General features: G+C 38.6%; 2 protein-coding genes across 8 annotated transcripts in view; one reads left to right on the forward strand and one right to left on the reverse strand.

The window, feature by feature from the left end:
* The window catches only part of ZRANB1 (zinc finger RANBP2-type containing 1), a 53926-nt gene extending 48977 nt beyond the window's left edge, over positions 1–4949 (forward strand). For both annotated transcript variants that reach the window (XM_083364472.1, XM_083364473.1), the window contains exons 10-11: positions 1649–1878; positions 2331–4949. In XM_083364472.1, coding sequence (XP_083220598.1) covers positions 1649–1878; positions 2331–2549 — 449 coding nt within the window. In that variant the 3' untranslated portion in view covers positions 2550–4949. The remainder of the gene's footprint in view (positions 1–1648; positions 1879–2330) is intronic.
* A 1670-nt stretch (positions 4950–6619) lies between these two features.
* The window catches only part of CTBP2 (C-terminal binding protein 2), a 225217-nt gene continuing 210252 nt past the window's right edge, over positions 6620–21584 (reverse strand). For all 6 annotated transcript variants that reach the window (XM_083363403.1, XM_083363400.1, XM_083363401.1 and 3 more), the window contains 6 exons: positions 19568–19774; positions 17235–17449; positions 13942–14072; positions 11878–12005; positions 10921–11038; positions 6620–8175 (listed from right to left, as the gene is read on the reverse strand). In XM_083363403.1, coding sequence (XP_083219529.1) covers positions 7995–8175; positions 10921–11038; positions 11878–12005; positions 13942–14072; positions 17235–17449; positions 19568–19774 — 980 coding nt within the window. In that variant the 3' untranslated portion in view covers positions 6620–7994. The remainder of the gene's footprint in view (positions 8176–10920; positions 11039–11877; positions 12006–13941; positions 14073–17234; positions 17450–19567; positions 19775–21584) is intronic.

Genomic DNA, 21584 nt, shown 5'->3' on the forward strand with positions numbered 1-21584 from the left:
GCCTACTAAATAATAAAAGTATTGTATGTCTGCTGAATATTGAAAATAGTCTGTGAATTCGTGGCCACATATGATTTCATTTTGCACTTATCTTTCTATCACAATTTCACTTAAATTACTAAATTTGAGATGATACAAAGTCTTCATTTGTGTCATCATACATTACAATCATTGCCTGAGAGTTATACCATTTGCTGGTAGCAGAACCTAAATTATTGTTCTTTAACATCTTGTTTCTTGCAGTACATTATGACATTCACTAATAAACTAGTAAGTGCAAGGAAAGGACAACAATGGGACTTAGATAAATTTAGAAGGATAAAACAGTCAGCTGCTAGTCTTGATAATTACATGCTACCTCCAAAATCAGAGATTGAAATAGGAGACAGTAGCAGAAGCTTGTGCTCTCATAATCATCTTGTGAGCTAATCGTTGGCATCTGATTCACCAAAGAAAGATCTGTGGGTCTTGATGAACATCACTTTATGCTAATATGGCAGCTCTTTAGGATCCTCTTTCACTTTATGAAATTTAAATTGAAAAGACATGAAAGGTCCCAGGACAAGCTCAAGTATCTTCTTAGATTTCTGGGAAAGTGAGGACACATAACAGGACTGCTGTAGAAGCTGCAGTTAGAACAATAGAATTGGTGTGTTCCCCCCCCCCACCCGAATAAAATACGTTGGTATGTTGCTACTGTCTCTGCTCTTGGATGTATTCTGAGCCTCTTTGAAATTATAGAGAGTCCTCTTTATCTAGTTTTAGGACTGGTCTGGATACCACATCATATTTTAGTTCATATTTATGCAGAAGTGTCAAAACTTTTAAATAGCACTGTACTTGTAGTACTCCAGTGCCTAAATTTTCTCATGGCAGGTCTGCTCCTACTTTAGTTGTTTGGTTGAAGTTCTGAATACCTTTAAAGTTCCTAAAATGAGATTCCATCATGTGTGTTAAAAGCTGTGGAAAGTAGATTGTCACTGAATGATTAAAATAGAGATTATTCTACATGTTAAATGTAACATGCTAATACTTTAAAAGGGTATGACTTCAGTTGGAATTGTTTCAGTTTTCATGGGAATTCCTTTAGAGCTAACTCTAAATATTTTTGAGGTTACATGAAAGTATTTATAGTTCAGGAAGTTCTTGGCTTATGGCTGAAATTGAGCCCAGAATTAGGGTCCTAAGTTGAAGCATCATGTGACTGGATTCAAAGTTATAATAGATTTTTACTATGGTTTTTAAGCAAATCCATTTTGGCTAACCGTGGAAACTGGCAAAAAAGTCACAAAACATGGTCATGTGACTGCAGGATGCTGCAAATGACCATTAAGGTGGATCAGTTGCCAAGTGTCCAAAATGTGATGATGTGACAATATGGATGTTTATGGGCTTTGTAACTCTGAAAATGGATCAGAATTAGTCCTGGGGAGGTGTGTCAAATGTCTGCTAAACAGCTGGTTGTGAAAGAAACGCTATTATTAGACTATATTTGCAACTTTTTATATCCGTTAATTAACAGAGACTCAACTTGCTACTGAAAAGTATATTAAGGGCTTATGTTTATTGTCATGCTTTAGAAATCTTCCATCAAAAACAATACATCAAGTTCATCTTATTTATCTTTGGCACCTTCCTTTTTTCATAGGTGTATACTTGCCTTTGTTATGGGAACAGAGTTTTTGTTGGAAGAGCCCTATTGCTCTGGGCTACACAAGGGGCCATTTCTCTGCTTTGGTTGCCATGGAGAATGATGGCTATGGCAATCGAGGTGCTGGTGCTAACTTGAACACTGATGATGATGTTACTATTACTTTTTTACCATTGGTTGACAGTGAAAGGAAGCTGCTGCACATTCACTTCCTGTCTGCTCAAGAGGTAAGAAATGCTTTCATAATTATGGTTATATCAGAGATATTCCTCAAGTATTAAATGAGAAAAAAATAAAAAGACCCCCCCCCACCCAAAAAAGTAGATTTTTGAATTGGCCACAGCAAGTGTTACTCTTGTCTCTCTTAGTTGTCAGCATTCTAAACCAGGGGTCCCCAACCTCTGGGCCACGGCCCACTACCAGGCCGTGGCCTATTTGCAACTGGGCTGTATGAATGGTGGGTTGATAGGCACACATGTAACTTGACTTGCACAAGCAATGGGCCGGTGCACACATGCATGCACACAACTCTCACGAGCACCTTGCAGTTGAGCTGTGTGTGCATGAGCTGTGTGCATGAGTGTGTGCAGGCTCCCCTCTTTCCCTGTCCCAGCCAGGCCACCAAACCACAAGACCACTGTTCTAAACTGACCATGTTGCCTGTATTTTTTCTCCAAAGATTGGTAATGAGGAACAACAAGAGAAGCTGCTTAGGGAATGGCTGGACTGTTGCGTGACAGAAGGTGGAGTCCTGGTTGCTATGCAGAAAAGCTCTCGCCGGCGTAACCATCCCCTGGTAACGCAGATGGTAGAGAAATGGCTTGACCGTTATAGACAAATCCGTCCCTGTACATCCCTTTCAGATGGAGAGGAAGATGAAGATGATGATGATGAATGAAAAAAAGAGATACCAGCTGCATATAGTGTATGGTGACAACCCCAGCTGTTGGAGCAGTCTAGCAAATTGTTGCATGGTGACCCAATTGTAGCAGGGAACAACCTGCATAGGATTTTGAGTGGGCATGGGAAGAATTCAGAGACTCATCTGATGCAAGAAGGAAGTATGTTGGTTGGACTAATTTGTAAACAAGAAAAAGAAAGCAAAGCCCTAATTTTATTACAAGACAGAAAGCATTTTTCCGGTTGTACATCTGCCCTTAATTATACCACATGTGGTTGTGTAAGAAGGTTGAAAATAGGAAAAAAGTGTAACCAGCATCTTACAATTATTGAAGGAAATTCTTTTGAATAAGGGCACTTAAAAGCACATTATTGATTAATATCTGTTCCTTTTGAGACTTACAGTAAAATTTGATTATTTTGCATCTCTTTTTAAGCATTCTGACATATTTCCTTGAAATAACATTTTATATGAAATCTTGCTAGTGCCCAGATCAGATCATCAGATCATGTGGCTTTTTTTTCTTTCTTGTTTTGTTGATGCCATATATCCAGAGTAACTCATATGTGTTAAAATGTATTGTTCTGTTAAATTTAATATTGTGCCCATTACAGTATAATAAAATGAAATTTTAAAGGGAAAACATATGGAAGGGATGATAAATTTTGAATAAGTGAACTGTTTTCTGTAAAGACTTCTCTAGTATCCATTATTACTTTGTATTACAACTTTGGAATAGTTCAAAACAACCCCCCCTTCCCCCCCCCCAGGCTACTTAAACTAGTTAAAAAATGCTGTTCCCAGGAACTTTATGCTAAACAACTGTGTGGAGTTTGCTAAACTGAACTGCATTTTGTCCAAACCCGGTCTTGCTGTGAGTTGTACTATAGAAATTAATATTTTATCAAGCCTTTCCCCATGCAAGTTAAAATTGCCTCCACTGAGGATCATTCCTTGGTCATTAAAATTGAGTGAGAAAGCACTTTGACTGTTTTCCTTAAAAGCCTTCATTCTAAAATTTGTTGGGAAGTCCTGTACACTATTTTTCCTTAAAATGTAACCTTCAGAATTCTGTGCATGTTGACGGATTGTGGCCACATCTGAACTTATAAACTTTCTGAAACTGTCAGTTCAGAATATATTCTCCAGTAAAAAAAATATCTTTTTATTATACTTGATTACCTTAGCTATGCTGTGTTGAATGGATCCAGCCCAATCCAGAACCTCACTGTAAGAACACTAAAGGTTGAATAGTTTTGTATGCAAGATGTAGATCCTGATAAGCACTTTTTAAAGGCCAATGATGGTATGGAAATGATGACACGGAACCTCTTATAAGATGGAATCCTGGTTTAAGAATCTGAACAGAAACTGTACCTTTTTTTAAATGGATGTAAAAACATTGGAGCCATTCTGAATTAATTGCTTTTTAAAATGGTACATTTCAAGCAATTGAAAGTTCAAAATTTCTCAACATAATTCTACTGACAAATAAACAATGACATTTTATCAAGGTACTGTGTTGAAACATATCAATACATTTTTTCACTCTTGTAGAAGCTTATTGATGTTTTACACATTAATTACATTGACCTGTGATAAATTTACAAAGCAGTAGAATCATTGGATTTCTTTTCCTTACAACAGGTTGTGTTTTGATATATTCCTATTTTTAAGTTTTCCTAAAGACAGTTAAAAGGGATATACCGTAGTTTAATACCTTAGTCCTCTGCTTGATTCTTTTCGATAAAATTCCTGCGTTCCTGAACTAATAGAATAAATTAGGTGATTATGCTTGAGTAGAATGACGAACATTGAAATGTTGCAAGTTGTGCTCCAAATCTATGTTACTTCTCAATTTAGCCGCAGTTTCTAGCAATCAGATATGACCACCTTGAATATAAACCTTATTTTATTTTTGTTTGCCCTATTAATAGGAGGAGAAAATGTTTAGCTGTATTTAACCAAGGCTTTAGGCATTTTCTTGAATAAAAGCATTTGGCTGCTCTTAGGGATAAAAAAATCGGCAATATATTTTATTTTCATGTTATACAGCTATACAAGCAGCAATATACATATTTATTATATACATCCTTATGAGGCTCAGCAGAAGTCGGTGGTTTTATAGATTATAATTCGAATTGCTCTTATAGTACAGCAGCACAGTTATTAATTCAATTATAGCTGTGCCTTGAAACTAATTGCAATAGTACATAGGCCTCTCATTTGATGTAAAATTTTTTGGAAGGATTAAATTTTTTAAAACCAAATGTGGAGGTATTCTGACATGATATCCCTGCTTTAAAACTAGAGGTTAGACTTCAGTTTGATTTTCTTTTCATACAGTAAGTTGTAATGTTTCCACAGAGTGCTCCAAATTAAACTATTTTGCTGTTCTATTTTTTGAATTTCATTTTTTTAACCTATAAATACCTAAATCCTGTTCATTTATTTTGTTCCATATGTTTTACTTCAAAGCCTGCAGTTCTCTTGGGGGAAAAAAGAAAATCCCTCACTACTTCTGTGGTTAGCATCAAAATGATTTGCCATCTCCACCATTTTGTATGGTAATTATTTTCCCCCAAAGCCGTGTTCTGTTGTAGTGAATTATGCTTTCTTAATCATTTAGCTTAGATTTAGCCTAATAAGATAACTTTTACAATGGTGACTGGTATACAAATTTCAACACAAAGTCTCTTCTAAATATTTTAAGTGGGGAGTTTTGCCTTCAAATTGATATCTGACAGTAATACAAAATTAATGTCTCCATGCAACACATTCACTAATGGTAGAACATTCCACAACAAATATGATTGGCTTATTCAAGTATTTTTCATGAATGCTAATTATGCCTATTTGGAATGCTATTTCCTGGTTTAAGATCAAAGTACCAATAATAGCAGCTTTTAAAAATTCACTACTGCCAGTGTAAATGTTTTGTTACTTCACCTTCATTTGTGTGATTTCCTAAAATGTTCTCTGTAATTCATCAATGTTCCTTCTCCTGGTTGCTCTATTCTGGTGTCTATGGTAAGTTACACATATTTGCAGTGTTAGACCATTGGCACATTTATGAAGTTGAATCCCTTGAATATGTTCCAGCTGGTAATGTGCTTTTCCATCAATTCAAAACAAAATATAAGTTTTGTACCAATGATTTGTTTTCAATTTCTGCTTCCATAGTTTGTGTGCATGTCCCCTTTCTTCCTTTTAAGTCTACTCAAATCACATTAAAAGTTCACTGACAAGCTAACTTTAGTATCATATATCTTAATGGCCACAAATATTTGTATATTTTAATACATGAAGTCCTGTGACACTGTATTGTAAGTTTAGTCTTGTGATTTTTGAATTTATACTGACCCAATTTTTTTTCTTTGTATGTTGCCCCAGACCAAAGCTCTTTGCTGTGGAAAGAAAAGGGCAGTGTGTGAGCTGGTGTATCTTTTCTCCTTTCACATGTAAGCTGCTTTCCAACATAGCACTGTATAGTTTCTAGAATATTGACTGTAGTAATTACAAGTTTTAACATACACAAAGTAGTTTAGTCATTGCAATCATCACTACAGTTCTTAAGGATGGTCCTCCAGTGAGTTTGTGGGTTATGAAATACACATTTTCCTCTCATACTGATAGCGGCATGATAGACAAGAGGTTGTAAATTAGCTGTTAATTATCCATGGGACACTTGGCATGAAAGCAGATTATTATTATTATTAATTCGGTTTATATACCGCCCTATTCCCAAAGGACTCAGATTGATACTGTCCAGTGTCAAATGTCATTTACCTCACTGTTAGTTACATAAAGCTTAATAGTAATAGGGCTTCTAAGATGGCATGTAGGACAAGAACAGTCTTTTTGCTTATAATGCTTTGCTCTTGGAGTATCTTGTATTGAAACATATATTTCTCCCACTCTACATTATATTCCACTATGATGAGGAAAACACTGTACAGAAGAAACACTTTCTCCATGTTGCCCTGGGAGTTCCAAGCCAAATGCTAAGGATTCTGAGATTCTAGGCATACTGACTTTTGGGATGAGGCACATTTGAGAAATTCAAAGTGACCATTCAGTTTTATCTTAGATGTTCAATAGTCTACGAAGGATGAAAGTTTAATCTACTCCTGTGGATTCTGTAATGTTCTCAGAATTGGTTCAACAACATTGAGGGCCTGGTCCAACTGAAATTATAGAAATCGTCACTTTTTATTGAAAACTGCACTGAACGCTATATGTCCACCTTTACAATAAACAAATACAGTAACGGTAATACACTAAAACAAAACATTTCTGGTAGCCATTGGTTCTGGTTTTGTTTGGGACAGCTTTTAAAACTTTTATCACAGAAACAGAATGTACCCATACAAAGGCTCAGAGTAAGCCATCTTTTTCAACAAAAAGGTGATGTTTCACAAAAGACTATGAATATAACATGTAACTAGTTGATACAAATCTAATAGGATTTGTTAAAATCAGTCACATCTAATAACACATTTTGAAGTGTTCTTGTATAAAATACCACATGAAGAAAAGAAGACTTCAATGTCTAAAAAAGTGGGTTTTGTTCATACAGTCTGACAAGTTACCATAAAAAGTGTTTTTTTCCTGAGACATAAGGAAATGCAACATTCTTGAATCCTTTCCAGCTCAAGACTTTTCCACTCAATAAAATAGCTGTGGATTTAAAACTGAGAAAAATATATTTGAATATAAATGTGAGACTTAACACTTTTTTTGCATCATCAACATGTGTTATTTAATGTACAGCTACTTTATTAAGTGTATCTTGTAGGAGAAGCATCAATTTCTGTGAAAAAGGCAGTAAGTTAATGTAGGCCTTTTCCCCTCTCCAAACTATAACTGTAATTAAACTTGAGTAAGCATCCCTCCAGTAAATTAGTGGCTACAGATAACTGTAACAAGCAAAATTGTCTCCCATCTTTCCTCAAGGTGTAAAAAGAGGAGCCAGGTGACTGAGTAAGGAAAGGGCTGAAGTCACAGGATGGCATCCTCCCTATTATTGTGTAAGCTTTGTTAGGGCTGTTAGACATGCTCTTAAGTAATAGATACTTCAATCAGCTGTTTTCCCCCCAAAGGGGAACATAGAAGATACATATATTATTCTTGTGATTGATGTAAAGATGAAGGAACTTAAATAAAAATTAACAGAAGCTGATCAGTAATGTTATCAAATCCTAGTTTTCAGTGCTTCAGTAAGCAGATGACTTCTTCTGTTTCCCCCTCCCTCCCTTAAGTCTTGACTCCTATCTTTTAATTTTTGTTGTTGTTGTTGTCGTCGTCGTCGTTAACACTGGAACATCATGATGCATCTGTCCAAAATGAACCTTAACAAATTTTGTATCAAATTCCTTTCAGTTTGTCATTTTCTTTTCCAATGTCTCTTGGTCCCAAAATTGGAGTGCTTTAAAATGTCTGCTATTGCTCATTTGGATGTTCCCTGTTGTCTCCATGTTTTGAGGGCTGGTTGGGAGATGGAGCTTGAGAAGGGTGTGCCACAGTTGGAAGATTATGGGTAACTGGAATCCCTCCTGGGATGATACCTTCCATAGCTGCTGGAATTCCACCTGGAGTAACACTCATCATTCCTGGTGGATATCTAGAAAGAAATTGATTTTTAATTAGAAGAAAGTAAACGCAAACATGTTCTATCGAAAAAGCTATGCTGTGAAGGCCCAGGGGTAGGGGGGATCCTCTAGGAAAATTATTTTCCAAACAATTACAGTAATAACATCTATTTCAATACTTTCAAGATAGCTCTTTAAAAATGCTTTATTCATGTTATTTTAGAAACCTGTGCAAACAGCCAGAATATATATCATAGCATTTGGAGAAGCAATCTTACTTGAACCCAAAGCTCTGTTGTTTTTTACGTCTATTCTCAAAAGATATGACAGAAACAGTGGTCAAACTTTTGCTAGTGGAGGAAAGAACAAAAGAATGGAAAGTGAAAGATTTTATGCACAGGGTGAACAGTCTTCTCTTTTAGGAAACACTTTAAAGAATATAAAGTGAGAGCCTGGCCTAATTTTGAATTATCTAGATGAGATGGATGGACACATAAGCCTAATAAATAAAAATAAATAAATGTAACAATGCTTATTTAATTCTATTTTATAAATTAATTGAAAAATAATGGTCACCTAAAATGCATACTTTAAAATTAATTGAATGTTTAAATTTATACAGAAGTTCATAAAGTTACAAGTAATTCTAAACAAAACTAATACTAGAGGATTATGTTCCTTCAAATTTATTTCAAAATAAGAAAGCCAGATTAATGTAATGACTATGTAATGTTCCCTGGAATGGGAACGGGGAAAGTCAAGTTCTGGTGTTCCTTAGCCAAAAAAAGCCAGCTTGCTCTCTCTCAGTTGGGGGGAGACAAATTGAAAAACAACTTGAAAGATGGTGCTGGCAAACCACTTCTGAAAAATATTGCCAAGAAAACTGCACGAACCTTTTGGTTCAGTCACCTTGAATCAAGATTTAACTTGAAAGATCATTAACAATGTAATCAAAATGGTTGCCAACCTTTTCAAAACATCTAGTGGCAATCTTTGACTTCAAAGCGATCATTCAAAGGCTCTGAATGAATGGTGATTACAACCACTCCTTGGACTTCAGGCAGTCCCAGAACTTATGCCTGGTTGCAGTGATGTGCAATTACATGATCAGCATTTGCAACCTTCTCCGAGGGCTTCCCCAGAAAGTCAGTGTGGAAGCTGGCAGAGAAGTTTGCAAGTTGAAGGATAGGTCTCCCCTACCCATGTGCCTTCTCTCAGCCTCTTTGTGCTTGTGCCACACCAGCCACTTGCACACTCCTCATACCCTCCCTGACTCGCACCTCTTGCCCAACCTGTGTCACAACCTGATGCACATTCTCTATCCCATGCCTCTCATGCACTCCTTCATACTCTCCCCAACCTGCATTTTTGTGCACCCCCTTGTACCTCTTCCTCAATCCATACTACACCCTTATGTACCCTCCATAACCTGCACCTCTTCTGCTCCCTCCCCAACACTTGCCACACCTTCTCTGCATCCCTTTGACCTCCCTTGCCCTGTTTGCAACCTAGCAGCAGCTATTTACCTGCCTGCTGACCTGGGACTTGCAACTTCCTGCTAGCTTCCCCACTGACTTTGATTGTGGGAAGCTGGCAAGAAATTGCCTTATCTAACAACTGTGAGACTCTAGTAACAAATGGCAATTGGGACTGTAATTTCCATCACTAATTAATGTGGTCAGTCAAGTGTGATGCCACGTGACTGCATGCTTTAACAGTGATAGTCCCAGCAGTCCCACTGCTATCATAACCCCAGGACCGCACAGTTTATAGCTCAAAGACCTCACATGGCCATGACATGAGAAGAGGTGGAAGTCCCAAGCAAACAAATGGGTGACAGCTAAGGGTGGGCAAGTGCTACGGAGCAAAAACAGGTATATGGGTAAGTGCTATGGAGAAGATGCAGGAGTGCCTATGAAATGTACTGAGTATGGGTGGGTGCCAGGGGTGAGCAAAAAAGCAGCAGGATTGGCAGTGACTGTCACCCTGTTCCATACAGGGTTATTATGCATGATATTATAAGCAAGCCAAGTTATACCGAATATATTTTATGTTTTTAAAGTACCACAGTTCTAAAATTGTGCTAAAAAGTTTGCTAATTTTTTTTTAAAAAAACCCATCCAAATTGCAGAAAACTTTGACTATTTCTAGACTTTTGAGTTAAATATTAACTAGTTGATATTTGTAAATATAAATATCTTGGGTGAGAGACTTGGGTCCCCCTTAGTTCTATAAGTTCAAAATTATTTAAATTATCTAGTGGAGCCAAGGTATAATGGAATAAATTGGTATTCAAATCATGGTAAATCTTTTCAGAAATATAAAACAAGAGATGAACAACAGTTTCTAACTGAGGTCATTGTGACAGGATCTCAGATGATGGCCTGGATTTCAAAAGAAAGAAACGTCTTGACATATTTCAACATTTCTTTGGCTGTTGAACTTTGGGGACTTGGCAAACACTTTAATGCCAATGTTGTGTCTTTAATGCTTTTACAATAGGGACTCAGAGAAAGATTTTAATGAAAATCATATCTCAGAACTGTCTACCACTTGATTAAATTACAATAGTAAGCATCTTCTGTGGATGGAAGTTCCCAAACACCAAAACTGAAGGATTACTACCACCCACTCAGAAATCTTAGATTTTGAGTTAACTCATTCCCCAAGCCCCTTTGTTAAATAAACAGAATTTATCAAAAGAAAGAAAAGAAAAGAAAAGAAAAGAAAAGAAAAGAAAAGAAAAGAAAAGAAAAGGATTCTTTTCTTCATCTTACCTGTATGTGGCACCATTGAGCTCTGGATGAATTGCTTGCTGATCTATTACTGACCAAGGAGCAGTTGTGACAAAGAATTCCTTGTTCACACAATTCCGTAGGCTTTCGGGGATGCGACCTGAAATCAGAATAATTAGAAGACATAATAATTACTCTTATTACGTAGCAGACTACGTCAAATGTTCTGTTTTTCCACAATGCTTTAATTGGGGACTGGGGGAATATTCTTCTAGACTCCATTCCAATTTGGGACGGTGTTCAAAACTAAGGAAGCTAGTGGAAGTCGCCTGAAGGTGAAACAGTATGCAACACGAGTTATATTTGTTTGTTTAATATAATTACCAAGGATCACGCTGTTTATAAAGGCCCTTTGGAGCACACAGTTTCAACCTGCTCTCAGGCTTTACTGGAAAAAGAAGCTGTTGAAGAGATGCTGTATCGTGTTCCTTACTAGCCAAGTAATTGATAGGGGAATGGCAAATTTATATGCGGTGTAAAAGTGGCTGAAAAAATATTAACACCGATTTAATCAAAATGTGCTATCCTTCCCACCTGCCAGAAGAATATTCAGCTTTCATTCCATGAAAGCGGAGATAACATCCTTGCTAGAACACCCTTGCTATAGATATATGTATCTGATAGATATAACGATCAAGTCTCATTCTAGTCTTAGACCTGGTTTGATATTTATCATGCTGCCAAAACCTGGTTTAAAACAAAAAACAAAACCAAAGCCACCCTCCCAAGGCTAAAGACGTCACCTATAATCCTCAACTGTCCTGAAAACTCAGAGACAGATTTCTAATCCCAAACAAAAGAGGGCAGTGGAAATATTCGGGCAAGGATATTTTCTGTCTCGGGAGGTTTCCAGGATCAGAAACATTTGCATACAATATTCAGCCCAGCTGTAAGGGAGGAGGCGCTGAACCTTGCCTAGAGTAAAGCACATTAGGGTACCTGTGATTGCTCGGCGTATCTCTGTTGCAGCAGCTTCTCTCATCTCTAGTGACGCCTGTTCACTGTACCAAGCAGTATGTGGAGTACAAATTAAATTGGGCGCATCTTTCAGGGGCCCTTGAGCAAAGCTGCAAAAACATTTGAGAGACAAGATTAAAAAAAAAAGCCCTGAATGAAATACCACCAAAGAATCCCATTTCACCATATCTTTGCTTTCCTTCAATAATGGGTGATGGATGGAAACCAGAAGTCTCGTTCCAGTTTAACCACTCACCTCTAAAAAACTGGGCTGTTTTTTTATTTTATTTTCCAAGCAAGGTTTAACAAATTCCCCAAGGAAAATGATTTGTAATCCAAGTTTTTAGGACTTGGGGCAGATTAAGATGTTATATGCAATCAAATTGGATATGACAGGGACGCCAGATGTGTTTTATTCGTATGTCTGCCCAGATACATGAAATCTAAGTGAGTGTTGCAATTTTCTTCTAACTGGTATGGAAAAATCTGTTAGAATAGAAAGAGGGCAGAAAAGTAAGCTGTGGAGGGCGATGGTCTCAAGCCTCTCCTTGTAAGTACCTCAGTGTAGCAATGGAGTACATTGTTGTATTGTCATTTGCTCTTTTATATTGCTAGTACTATTATGGTTTTAGACAATGCTTCTGTTGTTTGTCCTACAATATGAAGCTTATTATCAGAATTATTCTCAACAGAAGGTCAGGAACATGGCAAGGCTCAACATGGTGAGGCTGATGAAATACTCTGGATAACCAAAACATTTTACTGAGGGGCGGGGGGGGGGGAAGGTTTCTCCAGCTTTCTATAATTTAATGCACTTATCCACATAACATGTGAACCCATTAACATAATACCTTTTACCATTTTCAGTTTAGAAATGCCGTAGGTAATTCATAGGTTTATAGCATCACTTGGACTCACATCTTCCTTGAAGCAGCATTGCATGTATCTTATTGAAAATAATAGCACATGGATAATATGGTTCTTTCAATAACTATATTTTTTTTTCTGGACCTGAATCCAATACCTCACAGAGTCTAACTAACCAGATGGCCAGATTCCGTGCAGAAGCGATACTTTTGTTCTTGAAGCTACGGGGAGTCACAAATCACTGACCTTTGCCACTGATGACTACTTCTTTTCCTGCTTGGAAGGAGCTGCAATTCTAGTACAGAGGGTCACTTTTCACTTAAAAATGCAAGCTTGTGCCATAATACAAATGTTCATTTTAAAGGAACACCTTTTGTTTTTGCCGAAAGGGACTACAATAGATTGATTCCTCACAGAAAATCCTGAAGAATTCAGGAGGGACTATTAGATGTGCCACTTCTGTTATAGAAAATGCAACTTTTACAGCTAACTGAGTCCATCAGCAAAGCCAATTTATAGCCCCAATTTTTGCAGCTCAATAACAACAGGCTCACATGGCTCTTTAAAACTTTTCAGCAGCTTTCTAAAGTTTATATGAAGTTTCATTTCTGAAAATTAATGCTTCTCATCTTACTAAGGACAATGCCTCTGGGGTTTTTTTTGTATATACGGAATTTCAAGATAACTTGGACAGAATTTGCTTACAGCAGGATTTCTCAATTTTAGCAACTTTGGAGTTCAACTCTCAGAATTCCTCAGCCAGTCTGCTTGCTTACTGGTTAGTGAATTGTAGGAACTGGGAAGTCTACACATCTTAAAGTTGCTAAGGTTGAGAAACTCCAACTTAGACCATAGGTAAGGAACCTAGAGGTTATGTTTCCCTATCCCAGCATTCTGATATTTTGATGGCTCATTTTTCTTCTATTTTTTTTTTCTGCAAAGGAAATGTTGATGTGAGTATATGGGTAGGTGGCCTCTAGGCTATAAACTGTTCCCATGCTCTTTCTTGAAGTACAGTATCATTCCAAAAGCAAAACATTTAGTCAAAAATTCAGCTCTACACTTTCTGGTGATATCAAAGCATTTATAAATGGCCTCATGAGTTGTTCTAAAGGCCTCCAATTTACTAAGTATTGCCCAGATCAGGAAGGCTACAATACAATGTCTTCTAATATTTACCTAAATGGTTCTGATTCATGAACATCCAGTGCTGCCCCTCGTATCCTTCCTTCCTTCAGAGCTTGGGTTAAGGCCTTTTCATCCACCAGACCACCACGTGCTGTGTTTACTAAAAAAGCTCCCTGCCTCATCTATGAGGAAATGAGAAGAAAGAAAAGACCATTCCACAGTTTAAAGATTTTTCTCTGGGTTTCTCACACTACTATAACAGCATTGATATCTATTCCCACGGTAGAATCTGTTCTGAAACCATTCAGGATGATAAAATGAAGGAGATGGTGTTTATAAACAGATGTTGGACAACTGCAATTTACTCTTTGAAAACTGATACATTTTTATTCTTAAGTCTTTCTCTGGGGCAAGGAACATCATGTATTTTATTCCTCTCACCCAAGAGTGAGAATAGATTTTCAACTTGTTTACAGAACCGCATTGAGATCTGCCTTTATTTTTAGGGTGGAAATACAGATGGTCTTCCACTTCGGATCGCAATTGGAAACCGGAACTTCTGTTGTAAGTCATTATGGTTATTAGTCAAGTCAGATTTTTGTGGCGGTTGATAAGTGAGTCACATGGCTGTTAAGGAAATCCAGCTTCTCCAATGGGCATTATTTGTTGGATGTCCCAAATTGTGATCACATGACTGTGGAATGCTGTAAATGTGAGCTGTCTGCCAAGCACCCAAATTGTGATCACCTGACTATGGAGATGATGCAGCTGTCGTAAATGTGAGTATAGACTGTAAGTTAATTTTTCAGCACTGTTATAATTTTGAACTATTATGAAATGAACATTCATAAGTTGAGGACTATCTGTAGATAATCAGTACATGCCACAAAGTGTGTCACTGCCCCGGAAGCAAATGCTGTGAGCTCTGGAATTGGCGCTGTAGAAAGGTTTTTCTGGATTTGATGGAGCCAGAATAATGTAATGATTAAAGTGCTGGAGCAAGAACAGGGAGAACCAGCTTCTAATCCATCCTCAGTAATAGAGGTACACTGAATGACTTTGGGCCACTCACTCTTACTGTGGAGAAAAAAACCTTAGCAGTTGCTTTACGTTCTTCCCCTTGAGCTTCTGAATGATGAAATATAAACCTAACAAACAAAAATACATATGGCTACACTAATAACTGAGATTGCCCCCAAACTTCATATGGTTCCCAACCCAACCCTATTTAAATGAGCTCTTATGCCCAAATTCTGGATGACACTGGAGCTTTTGTGATACTCTTTTTTCAAGCCATTGTTATTTTTCCCATTTTTTTTTGTTTTAATTACATTCTGTTGTTACTGCTGTATTTGGTAAACTGCCCAAAGTTATAACAGATTGGAGTGGTCTATACATTTTATAAATAAATAAGTAGGGGAAAATGGGAATTGTTAACCAATCCTGCTCTAAGGACAATAATTAGATAATCAAGAAACAATGCTCAGGTTTGGTCTATGAATTAACTTTAGAAAGATCGCAACATTTATACAGAAAGTTCTAAAATTCTCTCTGAATTCTCTTGGTTTTCAAACTCAATGCATTATTTATTTATTTATTTTTTATTTTAATTCCATTTATATCCCGCCCTTCTCCAAAGACTCAGGGCGGCTTACAAGCTTCGCAGTAGCCTTCATTCTATGTATATGCCTGCTTATTAGGGCTTTCGCCCCCCCCCCAAGCGGCATTATTATAAAGTCAGCTTAATTGCCCCCAACAATCTGGGTCCTCATTTTACCTACCTCGGAAGGATGGAAGGCTGAGTCAACCTTGAGCCTGGTGGGATGCGAACCTGCACTAATTGCAGGCAGCTGGTGTTACTTAAGGAGGCATTAGCCCACTGCTCCACCAAGGCTCTCTCTCTTATTCTGAATACTTTGCTATGGTAAATAAACCTACAAAGATTGGCTGCCCTCTTCCTGGAAATACTACCTTTTTACACATGTACTTTGTGTCTCCAAGGTGCTTTCCTAGGATACTATATGTTGCACAAAAATGCATTTGTTATTGGTGTGTTCCTTGTACTGAACCAAAAAAAATCTCAAAATCAAAGCAGCTTTTGATGAAAACAATGGGATTGAATTAGACCTGTGCAGCCATAAAAGAGAAATTAGCCTCTGATTAACCTGATGATGTTCTGGAGGTATGAAAACCTGGTTATCGGTAGTCCTGGACATATGACTACAATTGGGACCAGAATCTGTCATTGAGTGAAGTAGTCATTAAGCGAGATACTGTGTGACTACTTTGCTCAATGACTGTAATCCCAGTATTCTAGATGCAATCATTAAGCAATCTTGTAGGTTTTTAAAGCAGATGGGAGTCCCAAGTAAGGAGTGCAGGGGCCTCAAGAAGCAGATAGGGGAGGCCCTGGGTGGTCCAGCTTGAGGTATGTGTGTATGCTGTGGATAAGGCTCCACTCTGGGCCTGAAAATATTGCTTTGATTTTGCAGGGAGAATTAGCCCCAGAGCACAGAGACCAAGCAGGATTTTCAGTCCCTGGGGGTAGATGTTCTGTGCTGAAAAAGATAGAGGATTTTCAGTCCCGAAGAAGAGAGGCAGTGCTGTAAGTTAAGGAGCACAGGGTACCTCAAAGGAGGAGGCCCAGTGCAGGCTGTACCCTGAGAGGATGATGTAAACAAGTCTCTTCATTCTAGGGCTGAAAATCTTTCAGGTCTGAAAATCTACTTGGAATTTGACATGGATCTTTTTCAGCCAGCCCCTAGAGATTAAAGGAGTTATCTGGGCAGGTGGCAGCAGCTTGCAACTTTCCCTGCCAGCTTCCCTACTGACTTTCCAGGGAAGGTTGCTAGTTAGTGCTTATCTTGGGTTGTTGGGGGCTTCTGGCTAGCTACATAAATGCGGCCAGTTTTTCTTCTCCCGGTTTGAAGGGCTTCCTCGGATCAAAGAAGGGTCCCCTTCTTCTTCGTCACTCTCTGGGGGGACTTTAGACCCTTTTTAGGGTCCCCAGCAGAGCAAAATCGGGCATGGAAAATGGAACGCCATGTTCCTGTGCCCGTTACACCACGACGTCTAACCCAGAAGTCTGTATATGACTTATTTTTCTATTTTATTATTCGTTTTTTAACGTCTAAAGCACCCAGAACAATCTGGAATTGGATGGCCTCTAAATCTTATAAGCAAACAAAATCTAAGCTACCCCGGAATAAAAATGCATACAATTTCTATCTGCCTCTGCTCAGGTCTCCTCAATGCCAAAAGGGAATCCGGTGGAATGACATAAATTTCTGGATCCCATCCCATGAAGTAATGGAATACTCTCTTTCCCCTCCATTTGGATTTACCTGCTTAATCGTAAAATCATTGATCAGGTGATGATTATGTTCATTGAGGTTACAGTGTAATGATACGCAGTCACTCTGGTAGAGCAGATCCTGAAGTGTGTAGACTCGCTGAACCCCCAGGGACCTTTCAATCCCATCTTGCAGGTATGGGTCGTAAAAGATCACATTGAATCCAAATGCTTTGGCTCGAACAGCTACTGCTTGTGCAGTGCGACCTATGTAAAAAAGACAAACAAGAAACCACACACGCATAGACACAGACGCATGAATCAAGAGAGCTGTAGTAACAGACTTGACAATGTGGCAGTACTTTCAGCATTAAATGTAGACCAAAATAACTGGCTGGCAAATACATTTTCCTATCATAACCAAGGCATTTCTGCTACAAGGAAACTCCCCTATTATTTATTTATCAATAGGTTGTCCACTCCATAGTTTTGGGCATCTTTTAAAACTACGGTATATTTCCATCATTAAAGGTGGACTTTGAACATTTTTAAAAGACAAAAAGGGACTGGATAAAGAGGGACGTTTTACGTCCCTTCCTAAACTATAATAAGGAGGGATGAATTTCAATCCCTAATGACCAATTTATTCCACAATAAAGAGGTGCCAATATTTGTACATGCTTAGAAAAGTCTTTCATTTTCTCTCCTTCCCTTCCCGCTGGTAGAACTTAAATCTCCAAGCGATAAATTGTCTCGGCTGTCGTTGTTGAAGGTCAAAACATGGACCGTGTAATGCAGCGCATACAAGGGCATTACAAGAACCTGCCTTTAGAATATAGGGAGCTATGGCATGTTTCAAAAAGGTCCATTAAATATTTGCCACTGCACTTCAGAAGCAATTAATTTGAATAAATTCAGCTATGTGCATGGAGAAGTATGTCCCAGCTTTAATGGAGAGCATGGTGCAGCAATCAGCTGGGTGATGTTGAATTCTCAAATTGGGAGGGTGGGGAAAGGAAAGAGACAGAGACTCCTGGGAGCTCAAGGCAAGTAATAAATGTTTTCCAAAGTACCAGAATGGAATTGGATGCATCCAAACAGGTTAAAAAAAAAACAGTAAACCAAAACAATTCTGCGCATCCAGCCACACTCAAAGCCCTGTATGGCTTCTCAATTCTGATCACCAGCAAGAAAGCAGGTTAAAGGAACTCTTATTACAAATGACTTTGGTACAACAGTAGAATGACAACCCCCCTCTGAGCCTTATTTATTAGAAGAGCAACTTGTTTGCTGTAGGGGTTTTTCTCTCCCCCTCCATTTCCCCCTTCCTTCTGCACTCTTACTGAATGGCTATTTAATTGGGCATGACTAAGACAACTGTCATGGTTTGGAAGCAAAGGTTTAATAAGGCTCTTCTGATAAAGAGGGACAGCTGCAATGCAATCAGCAGGTCATTATCCACAATGTCATTCCAATTCAATGTCATTGCTGGTCTCAACTAAGTTCCACATCAAGATGCGTTTTTTTCTTAAATGTAGAAAAAGGCAAAGAACCAGGCCTACACATACAAAAATGGGTCTCAGAATAAAATAACAGAAGTGCTATGGGAGTGACTAGAGGAGAAACTCCCTTTTCTGACACACTATATTTAGGCGCAGATGGAAAGACAGAGACACACCCATCTTTGATTGCCAGTACTCATTAATGGGATAAATGTGCACTTCAGTGTGTGTGAGGAAGAAAAACCTAAAAAATCCAAATCTGTACCTCCCTCCTCTCGAGAAGCAAGCTACAAATGACTATTAATTTATAGTCATTAATTCTAAGCACGTAAACCACAGGGATAGATGGTCCAAAGTGAGAGACTCCAAGCATACAATTAAAGAATAGGAGACCAGTCAAGGGGCGGGGGAGGGGGCCTGGAAGTTGTTTCTTCCAGGGACTGGGTATCCATCTCTCCTTCTTCCAAGTACAGGGAGCTTTGAAACCATGAGACAAAACAGGCTTCTCGTGAGATGGTCCTTGTGTTTACAGGAACCACTGGTAGGAAAATCTGAATTCAGTAACCGGTGTTAGATCAGGGGGTGAAGAACTGTAGTTTTCCAAACATTGTTGAACTACAACTCCTTGATCCCTCACCACTGACATATAGGGAAGGAGCTGGTTGCTGGGAGCAGATTCCCCTGACACAGACTACACTAAGTCTTCCCTTTACACTCAAGGTTCAGCTTCTGCTCAAAACATCCTCCTCCACAAGTAATGGTGCAGCAGCAGAACGTGGCAGAATCCATGTAGAAGTCTCCTTGGAAGACTTGGTCCCTATGATATCCATTTTGAACAAGCCAAAATTCTGTCCCCCCCCGCCCCCCGAAAGCTCCAACATACCAAATCCGATCAGACCAAGTGTTTCGCCTCTAATGCGGGCTGCTCCGGAAGCCACTTCCCGTATCTGTTCTACACTCTGCACTCGGGTTCCTTCCCTCAGAGCTTGGTAGAGCCAAGTGTTCCGCCTGTAGAGATTCAGAACATGGCAAAGGGTAGAATCAGCTGTTTCTTCAACTGCTGCAGAAGGTATGTTGCAAACAGCAATCCCTGGAAGAGGGGATAGAAACCCAATTTTTAGTGAAGATGAATCTCATAAAATGACAGTTTGCTCCTAAATAAACGACTTTCTGTTTCCTGGAGAAGAAAACACTTTGCAACAGTACTAAACTGGATTAAAACATACCTTCTCTTGCACAAGGACTCCTTGGCTACTTCTGTTACTTAGCATACACGTATTATCTTCCATATAAAATGTGTGGCATCAAATTTTAATGCCGATAATTGCAGAAACAGGAACGAGGAAATTCATTTTTCTGAAAGTACCACAAGGTGGGAAATTCTCACTTGCACACCTCTTTGTGTGGAGGACAATGCATCTTACAAACCAACTGCAGTCCTTGTCTGAAGGCTGAGGCTGGCAGAAGAGATTGTGAATGCTAGTACTATGGATAGGTCTAAGAGAGAGATGCAGCCAGTCAGCAGGAGCTCCATACTTTGGCCCCACTGCCTAACTTGTCCATTTATTTGAGTAGCAGTAGTGAAAGTCATGCATTTCCCCCCCCCTCACTGCTCTTCCTCTAATCCCATTCAGTTTCAACAAATTATAACTAGAATCCCTTCTTGAGATCTGCGAATGCTATGGAAAGTCTCCAGGCGTCATTTAGAAATGCAGTACAAGGGATTCCCCACTGATACAGTTGGCTTCCAATCTGGACACCAGCTGCATTTAAAAGTATGTACGTGTGAAATCTCTTAGACCTTAATGCCATGATGAATCATCCATGCTTTTTATTCTATCCTAAAATTTCTCCCCAAGACTTATTTTCCTCTTTGCCTTGTATATCTGCAAAAAGATGATTTGCCTTCATGGAATGCCCTGCTTTCACAAGGAAATGCTAAGCTAAATCATATAACGTAATAGGGTTAAGTAATAAGCAGCTTTGATAAAGCGTAGCCATGTTCACCAGCATAACACTGATTCTTCTGACTGCAGGATACCAGAGTAAGGAGAGGAGTTCAGCAAAATTAGCTTCTTTCCATTCTTCAGTCACTCCAGGATAGAAGCAGCACCATCTGCTTGCATGCTTTGAAAGCAAAACTCTTCTTAACCTTATTCACAGATTTCTGTCTCTTAAAACAATCTTAGATAATGGGCATGGAGGAATTAATAAAATGCCTTGCTTCAGCACATTTTAATCTCAACTTTCCTCCAATAGCGCAAATACCCTACATGCACCACTCATGCAAGCTTATAGACAGATTATATTGAGAAAAATGGTTTGATGGAAGTCTATGAGGCTAGTCTCCTGATGATGCTGAGCAGTGCTTTTTTTGTAAAAGAAAAAGGAGCCGGAACTCACACATGTCATACAACCCGCCTTGCCAACCCTACAAGGTTCCATCCAAAAAAGGTGCCGGAACTCCGTTCTCAGCGTTCTATCAGAAAAAAAGCCCTGATGCTGAGATTTTAATTGAAGTTCCATTAGCCTTCTTCTCAGACTCTGACACACTCACTTTGGTAACAAACAAATTTCTATATGATAAAGCTTGGTGAAATAAAGCACATTGGTTCTTCTGAGGTAACTTAAATTCCCCCCCCCCATAATCTTGCACATACTACATATGGGGAGAGCTGGAGGAAAATATGGAGAAGTAATTGAACCAAACTTGTTCATCCTCTTGGTTCATTGCACGTGACTAACTTTTAGCATCTATTAATAGTAAGAACGAAGAGGAGGAACAATTCGGGCCCTGAATGTCTACAATAGATCCTTACAACCTTGTGTCTTTTTGAAGTAGTGAACTACAACTGCATATTGGCTAGAGAAATTACAGTCCAACATATCTAGAGGGCACT

This window comes from Vipera ursinii (genome assembly GCF_947247035.1).
Source record: "Vipera ursinii genome assembly, chromosome: 5".
NCBI lineage: Eukaryota > Metazoa > Chordata > Lepidosauria > Squamata > Viperidae > Vipera > Vipera ursinii.